The sequence below is a fragment of the Austrofundulus limnaeus genome, unplaced genomic scaffold (genome assembly GCF_001266775.1).
Source record: "Austrofundulus limnaeus strain Quisiro unplaced genomic scaffold, Austrofundulus_limnaeus-1.0 Scaffold53, whole genome shotgun sequence".
Lineage (NCBI taxonomy): Eukaryota > Metazoa > Chordata > Actinopteri > Cyprinodontiformes > Rivulidae > Austrofundulus > Austrofundulus limnaeus.
In genome coordinates, this window is record NW_013952455.1 from 422,671 (window position 1) to 432,826 (window position 10,156).

Sequence of the window (10,156 nt, forward strand, 5' to 3'; positions counted from 1 at the left end):
CAATTATGCTGAGTCAGGCTTGATTTTTAGTAATCTTTTCCTGTTGAATCAATAAATCAAATCAATCAAATCAAATGTGTAAATCTAAGTGTAAAAGTTAAACCTTAAATGTTGTGGCTAAATGATAAAGTTTGTATTTATTTTGGAATGTGTTATGGCAATATTTATTTAACAAAGACAGAAATACGTGGTCCAACAATGAAGGTAGTCCGTGGAACGATCAGCTGAGTTTTATTGCAACAACAGGAAACACAGAGAACAACATGCCCTGTCTCTGTACCTCTGCTTCCCTCTGTCACTCCCTGTCACTACTGTGTCACTCACTCCAGGGAGGAGCTATGTACTATAGGCGGTGCTTTGTACCAGTAATGCTGGGTTCACACCGAACGCGTTTTGAGCAGCAGGAGGAGAGGCCGGTTTACATGCAAAGTTTGAGCATTTGACGTTCATGTGGCGCGTCCAAAGCAGCCGATGCTCGAGTTCAAAAATCTGAACTTCTGCTGGTTGACATGCCACATCAACCAATCAGAGAGAATCTTTTTTCCACGTGACGGTTTCCTGAATGTTGCCCACTAACCTGAAACAGACGGGCAGGAGTTCTTTAGCTGAAATCGACCTACTGTTGGTGTTCTGGCAGGAGATATCAGCACCGATGTGGGTCAGCAGCTTGTCCAACTGACCGCGGTGTTAATGGGCTCGGGACAAAAATAGTTTGCCAGCTCGCAGCTCCTGGTGAAACTCACAGAACCGACCGCCTCTAAATTATCTGGTGAATTAATTATCTGGTGAGCGCAATGTTCGCTTACTTCCAGTATGTAAAGCAAAGCCATTTTCTTTATTTCATTTTTATTTCATCCACCATTAAGACAGACCAGGAAAAAAAATAAAAGATGCTCTTCCCAAAAAAACCATCTACAGTCTTGGTCCCGGTCAGATACTTAGCGCGTCCAAGTTGAGGCATTGGGTGTGTTTTAGATGCCCAAAACGTGTTTGGTGTGAATGTAGACAGCGCCGGCAACAACGAGAGATTCAAGGATTTCTCAAACATGCATGAATGTGTCAAAGCAACACCCTGRGTATATCACTTCACCTTGATTCTTCCAGAAATTAGCTTTCTCCTCAACACCCAACCCATGGAGCAAAACCAGATTCAACATTTGACCTTCTATTTCTAGATTAAATGAACTCACCAGTGCAGATGGCATATTAGCTTTCTTTTAAATTATTATGATGAATGTTTATGATGTGTGATATGTTTTTTGGAAGGTATTTGACGGATAGGCTAAATAAAATTTCCATTTTTATGGAGAATAAAGTTTTTTTATCTTATCTTCTAAATTATGTCTTTATTACTTTTATATTTGAAACATTTTCGGGAGTATAAAGTCCCTTTAAAAAAACTGTAGGTCATTGTGCCAATGATGGTTTGATTTTTATTAATTTTTAATCGCAAAATAACAAGTCTGTTTTTAAAATTCCAATTTTATTCTATATTATTCAGATTTTATTCAACATTTGATTATTATCTTTATACTCGGAAACAAACCGGCCTTCATCCTATTTGTTTTTTTCTCTCTCTCAATGAGTTACAGAAAGTATGTAATGATATATGTTAAATTGGCTCGCCATACACATTCAAAATCATKCTTCACATGGTCGCGCGCAGCGATCTCGTACCTTCCAAGTGCTCCCTCCTCTCGACGCTCCACCAACTTGTCACCAAAGATGGCGATTTGCTGAGTGCTCATGGCTACACACACTTTTCGGCTAGCTGTTATCTTAYCCAAAACGCCAACTTTAAGAACAAATTAACTGCATAGCAAGTAACTAATTCTCTATTAGAAGCACCTCTGACGGGACGTCAGCCTTTGCTACCATGCAGATCACGCTTAAAACGCTGCAGCAGCAGACTATTCAGATTGAGATAGACCCCGAACAAACGGTGAGCGGTGTGCTAACATGCTAAGACTGCTAGCTGCGGCACTTGTGTTTTATTTTCACGTATAGACTGTTTAGCTTTTCGGTGTACATGCACTCAGATATAGTGTTGGCTAAATTTGATTTATTTCGAAAATCATCAACYATTGCGGAGTTACTTTTAACAACGCGACACCTTATTGTTCCGAGCTAACGTTAGCAAGCTAATGTTGCTAATGCTAGCCCATTAACTACTAAAAGCGACGCGACCGTAAGACAGTTTCTTGGAATGAAAAGTTTTTGCCGTGGCTGCTTCGGAGTTCTAACTCTCAATTTACATCTGACTCGTTAAAATTAATATAATCCAGGATAAACGGGAAGCATTGACAGGAATGATAGGAATGCTAATGCTCATGACACTGCTATTTGCAAATTAGCTTTAGCCTTAGTTTGTCAACATGCCCTCGTCATGTGAGGAGATAGCTGTAGTTTGTGTTACGCTTGTTCGTCACTACTCATAGATAACTTAAACTAACTGTATTGTTTACAATATACAATTAACTATTATAATAAAAGGGTCATCTGATGCCTGTCTGTAATGTATTAAATAWGTGTGTATAATTATTTTTATAAATTCGACTATAGATTTGAATTGTATGTGTTTATAAAGAGAAGGAATGGCTGCCTTTTCACACGCTGCACAGATATTTACTCGTAGAGATAAAAGTTTTTGGAGGCCATTCAAGAGTTCCTTTCCTTCTGCACCAATAAGATGCACTCTCTTATTTATTTTTTAAATTTTTATCAGGTCAAGGCCTTGAAAGAGAAGATAGAAGCTGAACGTGGAAAAGACAAYTTTCCTGTTTCTGGGCAGAAATTGATATATGCTGGCAAAATCTTGCAAGATGACACGCCAATTAAAGACTACAAAATTGACGAGAAGAATTTTGTTGTAGTGATGGTGTCTAAGGTGAGACTATCTATTGTGTTGTGCTCACATAAGCAAGTAGTTTTCATGCACCATAGCAGCTTCAGAGCCATACATCAGGATGCTGTTGGTCTAACTTTTTTTTTTAAATAAAAAAAGGCTAAGCCTGCAGCTGCTGCTTCACCACCAGTCTCAGAAGCCCCCAAGCCCCCTGTACAGGACTCTGGCTCCACATCAACACCTGCTCCGGCTTCAAACCCCGCTCCTGCCCCCACCCCAGCACCTGCCCCTGCCCCAGTTTCTTCTGAGGAGGGCAAACAGGAGCCAACCCCTGCAGAGACAGAACCACAACAACCAGCCAGGTACAGCTTTTTGTATTTCAGCCCTCCTGCTGCCTGATAGCCTCAGTTTTGAAACTGAGGTCTCATGGGTCATTTTMACCCAAGGATCGTAGGAGGATTAGAAGTTTTAAAAACAAGGCAACCTGATGGCTTTCTCTGTTGGTTGAAGACATTTTGCTACTTTTCTGAGGAGACTTACATTCATATGAAAAGTATCAAGTTCTAAGCTTTTAAAATGAAATGTCAATGTAAGGACCAACCTTTGGGAAAAAATAGTTAATTAAATTTAAAACCAGGTTGAGTGAATTTTATTTTTTCGAAACAATCATTTGTAACTTCCTACTTAGAGACCAGTTTGTTTAATTTATTTAACATGTAACAAGTATCGTGGCTTAAAAGGCCTTTATGGACAGATTCCGATTAAGTAATGGACTCAAATTGCCTGGCCCAGCAGCCTGGCTAACCCTGTGAACTTTTTACAAAAAAAGTGATGCACATCAAAAAGTAGATTTGGAAGTTTTATACTCAATAATAATAAAAAGAAAAATTAAAAACTGTAAACTTTGAAAAAGTTTGATTGTTGTGTAAAAAAYCCCAAGCAGAATGCAGTGATTTGCAAATCTCATAAACCCATATTTTATACACAGTATGAAATAGTAAGCACATTGGAGGGAAATGTTGTCCCATGGTAGGCTTTAGCTGTTCAGCAGTCCTGGGTCTTTGTGGAATTTTTTTAATTCATCATGCACTAAATGTTTTCAGTGTTGAGGGGTCTGGACTGCAGTCAAGGCAGTTCAGCACCCAGACACTTACAAAGCCAAGCTGCTGTAATGAATGCAGTATGTGATTTAGCAATGTCTTGCTGAAATATGCAAAGCCTTCCCTTTGAAATACAGAGAATATGGGATCTGTGGTTCCTAAAAATAATTTAATTTAAGATTTGTCTGACCACAGAATAGTTTTCCACCTTGCCGCAGTCCATTTTAAATTAACTTTGATCTAGAGAATACTGGGGCATCACCGGGTGGAGTTCACAGCTGCGTCTTTGCATGATAGAGCTTTAACTAGCATTTGTGGRTTTCACAGTGAACTGTGTTTGCAGGCAATGATTTGTGAAAGTGTTCTTGACYCCATGCAGCGACGTCCCAAAGCAGAACCGGATCTGTTTTTAATTCAAAGCTTTTCTGGAGGCCTGAAGATCAGGGGCATCCAATATTGATTTTAAGCCTTATCCTTTGTGCGCACAGATTTTTTTTTCTAATTTCAAAATCTTTTGATGATATGAACTGTAGATGACAAATCAGAGTCTTTCCAATTGCCTACTGAAGAACATCATTCCACAGTCTTTAGACGTTTTCACAGTTTCAAACCTCTGCCTATCCTTAGTTCTGAGAAAATCAACCACTAGACACTCAAAGCTTCTTTACARTTTCTATACATCATTCATTCATACACACATGCACACACTGATGATGGTAAGCTACWTTGTAGCCACAGCTGCAGACTTTTCTCACTGGCCCCACTGACCACCAACAGCAGACTAGACTGGTGAAGGGTCTTACCCAAGATGGATGACGGATGGAACAGGATCGAACTGACAACACCGGTTATAGGACGACTCCCCTAACCACTGTACCACAGCTGCCCTATATTTATACCCAGTTCTTCTACTGACCTGTTGCCAAATAACCTAATTATTTGATAAATTCTCCCTGAGCTGTTTCTTATTCATACCACCTACTATTATGGCCTGTTGTTGCCTGTGAAATCTTTTTCAGGTGTGTTGCCATCAAAGTCAAAATTATCTTTTATTTTATTTTTTTTTTGAAGGAAGTATGGTTTCATAGTTTAAACATTTGGAATCTTTACTATAGTAAATAAAAAATACAGGTTTATGAGAGAGACAAATATATTGCTTTGTTTTGTTACAATTTTACACAATGTCAACATTTCCAGAATTAGAGTTGTAGATATACTCTGTGTAGATGAGTATTTTATGTGTTTTTATAATGATGAACTGTGTCACACTAAATTATAAATTATATTCACAATTTTCAAAATTTTACTAGGAAAAGGAAAACAAAACATGAAATTAGCCAATCTGTTTAAAAGAATGATGTCTAATATTTTGTATATTTTGGTAGCAATGTCTGATTTTAGAATACAAGTGTTTAAGTAAATTATCCACATTACAAACACAATGGTTACCTGTCATATAGTGGCCTTCAGCTAATGTTAACAAAATGAACATTTATCTATATCATGCTGCTAAAATAGCATGGTAAATCGTAAGTTGTTTGTGTAAAATGTTAAATATATTGTGTTCAGATACTGACTGCAGTGCCTTTTAACCCCAGTGAAATGCCTCCCCAGCTCTTTCCAGATTTATTATTATTGTTTTTTATTCTCTTTTTTTCCCACATTCTTGCTAAACTTCTTAAGCTGGATTTGTACTTTGGGAGAAATGAAAAGGTCTGCTTTTGCGAGTCATTAATTTTTGCATGGACATTTTCAGTCCAAAAGTGCACACCGTTACTGCAAACAATCATTTTTATCGCACAGACCTAGACAGTATACATGCTGTTTATCATTTGTAATGTGTCATGAAGAGACTGCCACTGTTTCCAACAAGTGAGGTACAATAACTAGRGAATGTAGGAAATCTGTCCCCATGTTGCCAGGCCGAGATGTCCCTGCGCAGTCTCCTCCATGCACAAAAGCTGTCATCTCAGTTCTCAAGCTTCTTGACACGACGGCTCAGTGGTTAGCACCGACGCCTCACAACAAGAAGGTCCTGGGTTCGATCCCCAGTTCGGATCTGGGGTCTTTCTGTGTGGAGTTTGCATGTTCTCCTCGTGCTTGCATGGGTTTTCTCCGGACACTCCAGTTTCCCCCACCCCCCAAAAACATGTACAATAGGTGGCTTTCAGGCCCAGGCCGCCCTTGAAAATGAGATCTCAGATCTCAATGGGACTTGCCTAGTTAAATAACGGTAAATAAAATAAAATAATAAAAAATATATAAGATCTATTAGACCATCTTTACAGATTTTGCTGGAATAATCGTAAACATGACTCTATTTTCTAACAGCCTCGGGCAGGCTGATCTTTAGTGGAGCAGCTGAAGTGAAGAATGAGCCGCTTTGCTGCATAAAACTGCCCACAACTAAGTTCTGACCAATCGTAATAGTTAACACAAAGGTGCTCAAAGTGGGGCCTGTGGGCCAAGATTGGCCCACCAAGCCATTTGATTTGGCCCACCAGCTGTGTTTCTGGTTACTAGATTGTAATTATGTTAAGATTAAATATAAAATACAAGTAACAAGAGACATTTAGATTTGATTAAAGCCCATATCTAGATTTGCACACCTTATAAGACCACATATACTCAAATTTTAAATTATGAAAAGTCCCATGAGACTTTGCTGCCTGAGCATGCATTGACTTTTCTCCATGTCCATGGGCCGGAAAAAAAAGAATGTAGGCAACCACACTGGCTGCTAGCTTAATCATAAAAAAATAAAACAACTTTAGTTAAGAAGTATTTGCATTTCTTATATTATTGCATTTGGCCCACGGCCCTCAGATTGATTTTAATTTTGGCCCTTTCAGGGGAAATGTTTGGGCACCACTGAGTTAACACATACCCCTGCAAGAAAAAGTTCCATCCAAACCTTGTGTAGAACTGACTGTCAGAACAAATGACAACATTTTCTTCTGACATACACATCAGCAAGAGCAGATTTCTGCATGAATACAGTAGAGTTCAGCTTTAGTTTTCATTGTAAGAGCAAATATTACCAGATTTGTGTTTTAAAACCGAAACACTGAAACCCTGCGTTGTGTGTTGCCCCCGCCAGTCAGAACTGGTTTCCTACGGATATGCCAGCATTACGTGATTGGTCAGAACTTCATGGACATGTTGGTTTATCAAWGTGGGTTCAGTATGCTCAGACAGCTTCTGCTGAGGATCAGCTGTCTGAGGCTGTTAGAAAATACAGCYATCRTTACAGGTGTTCTAGCCAAAGTGATAAAACCAATTAAATAAAACTTGGAGATCAAAAAACCAGTTGGAGAGTTTTTGTACACAGGAAACTCTGGCTGTGTTGATGGAGAGGGAGTGCACCTTCCACTGGCAGCTGTGGGGTCATGAGCAACAGGGAGCGCGCCTGGCCAGACAGCTTCACGCTTCAGCATCGTCTGTTGGGAACRGTGGTGGTCTCTTTCTGCTGAATGCACAAATTAGAGCTTGTTCTCAGTTATTAACAAAAATATCAGATCTTCCTCCTCCAACTCTTCCATTAACTGAAAATAAACATCCACTGTGCCACTTGCACTGTTGATTTTGTTTGTGCGTGACGTGTCACCTGCAGTTTCTCTTGTATGAATGAAATGCCCATGCGAACAAGACTGTCTCAAATCATGTCTTAGGTCTGACGTCTTACCTCCAACTGAAGTATAACCAAACAACTTGTTTCCTTATTTTACGTAAAATATTGGTTAATGTTTAAAATAGCAGGGATTAAAGGTAAATCATAACAAATTTGCAGGCGAGGAACCAGATTTCAACTAGAGAACACAACTTGACACAACACGGCTTATCCACAGCGTAAAATCATGAAACATGTGCCCAGTGTCCAGTCCAGGTCCTCGGGGGTCACTACTACAGCATGTTTAAGAGGTTTCTCTGCTCCAGCACATTTAATTTGAATGGATGGGTGATAACAGGCTTCTGCAGAACTTGAAGAGGTAATTCAATCACTGAATCAGGTGTGTCGGAGCAGGAAAACAAGGAAAACATGCAGGATAACGGCCTTTTAGGAGAAGGATTTGAAACCCCTGTTTTAGTAGAACTGTTCTCTCAAACATTTATTCAGTGGAAATTTAACAATCTGTCTGGTCCCACAGAGTGTATTTAGCATCTTAAAATACTCAAGGTCATTTTGTTTTTCCTTCTGTTGTCTCATACCTCCTTGGTACATCTGCTTCTGCTCTTTAGCTTGAAAAAAAAAGGCAAGTAAAGCGTGCTAACTATAGCTTTATTTTCAGCTAGCTTAAATTTTATTTATCTTTCACTCCATGTGGCCAGCTGATTTTTGAGCTAGTCAAACTTTCATGTTCAGTTATTGGCTGCTGTTTGTAGCTCTGATCAGAAAAATCCAAACAGATTTTTTTTTATTTCATATCTGAAGACCAAAAAACTTGTGGAGCCAAATTTTTCAATTGACTTTTTAATTATTTTACTGGAAAAATACCCACTGTTGATATGGTTTGGATCATCTGTTTTTTGTTTTTCTTTCTTCACATCTATGTTTTGTAGCTCCAGTGGTGGGAGTCAGGGTCTGGATGCCTCCTCAGCACTGGGTAAGTAAAAGTACTTTACCAGCCAAGTAGCTGCTGGCATTCATCTCAAATGATTATTATTAGAAATTAAATTTCTATTTGTTTCCTCAACAGTTTCATGCAGTTAATATTGTTTTGACATTCACAGTAGCAGTTATTTTTAGGAAAGCACAGTCTGCAGTTGTTGCTGCTGTCAGTCAGGGACTTTACAAGCTGCAGTTTGTTACTTTTCGTTTCTATGTTTAGGCTCTGACAAAAGCGAGCCTTACCTTGTTGTGGTGTCACACAGGGTGACGGGGATTCCCGTTTGGTCTCCTCATAGTTTATAACCGGATACATGTCGTGCTGTTACGTAAAACCAGCTTGGCTTAGATATTCTGTACTGAAACTTTCTCTAGTTCTAGCAATATAAATATTCAAAGAATTGTACAAACTAATTTTGTGCATAATATATCTATAAAAATCTGTCACCTTTCAGTGCATACACGACACCTGATTGGAAAGTTAAAATCTTTGATTAAATTTGATTCAAATGTTTTAAGGTTCAGTGCCCACCACAGGCCAAGCACAATCATCAATCAAAATAAACCACAAAAAGAGTCAATAATATAAACTTATTTTTCCTGTGTTTTTTAAAGAGGTGCTTACTTCAGAAAAAAATGTTTGAGGCTAAGAAAAAGTTTCATTTCATTCAGTCGGTGTTTGCATCATCATGTAGCTGCAGTTGTCCACAGACTTTGTAAGTCTGTTTTGTAAGTAAACATAGCAAACCTTTACAGTTTGAGCTTTCATGTCTTCTTATTCTTCATTAGTGTATTTTTGTAATCATAGCTTCTCTAAAAACTTATTTTCTGTCATCTTATTGGGACTAGGACTGGAGAAGATATCTGGCTGTGTTCAGTTAACCAGTCACAACAGAACTTCATCAGGTCTCTGTTTATGAAGAGATGAAGCAGTGTTCAGATATCTGAACCTCAGTCTGAGGAACAACACACGTCTGCTTGTTCAAGAAACATTGTGTTGCCTCTCAAAACAGACCTACAAACATGGCCCAGATGCTTAGAGAACAGCTCTCTKTTTAGTTTAGGTTTACTGATAAGTATTTTAGATCAGGCTGGTGTTTGAATGCATTAAACTCTGTTGTTAAAAGAAATCATATTTTGACCTTTTTAAAGAAGTATTTTGATCAATGTGAAGTGGGCTTCAGAACAAGTAATAACTTACATGTTGTAGCTATCTTTTCAAATCACCTACAACAGGTAAGATATTATTTGCTCATTACTTTTCTACAAAACCTACCATCAGAAGAGTCAAAAATACTTCTTAAAGTTGTCAAAAATGGGGAATAAATGTTTGGTATAGACGTTTTAAGAATAGATTTCTTTAAATCAGGAGTACATCAAGATCATAATTTTATATTTTTATAATCAGAAAAAAACATCTGAATTTAGGGGGGGACGCTCTGCATCCATCAAAATTGAGATTTTTTAAACTTTTTTTCGAAGGGCCAATATTATGTGTTTCTCAGGCATATATTTAAATACTATACCATATTAAAGTATCTATGTCACCTTTAGTTGTTATTAAAATGCTGTTTTTATGTTTAAATAGAAAATAAACTTATCTTC

General features: G+C 38.2%; 1 protein-coding gene across 1 annotated transcript in view; it reads left to right on the top strand.

Annotated features, from left to right (window-relative positions):
• Positions 1-1,686: 1,686 nt before the first annotated feature.
• The window catches only part of LOC106517805 (UV excision repair protein RAD23 homolog A), a gene marked incomplete at its 3' end in the record, with an annotated part of 12,043 nt that continues 3,573 nt past the window's right edge, over positions 1,687-10,156 (top strand). Inside the window, 4 exon segments of the mRNA XM_014008817.1 lie at positions 1,687-1,942; positions 2,726-2,887; positions 3,005-3,207; positions 8,506-8,549. Coding sequence (XP_013864271.1) covers positions 1,877-1,942; positions 2,726-2,887; positions 3,005-3,207; positions 8,506-8,549 — 475 coding nt within the window.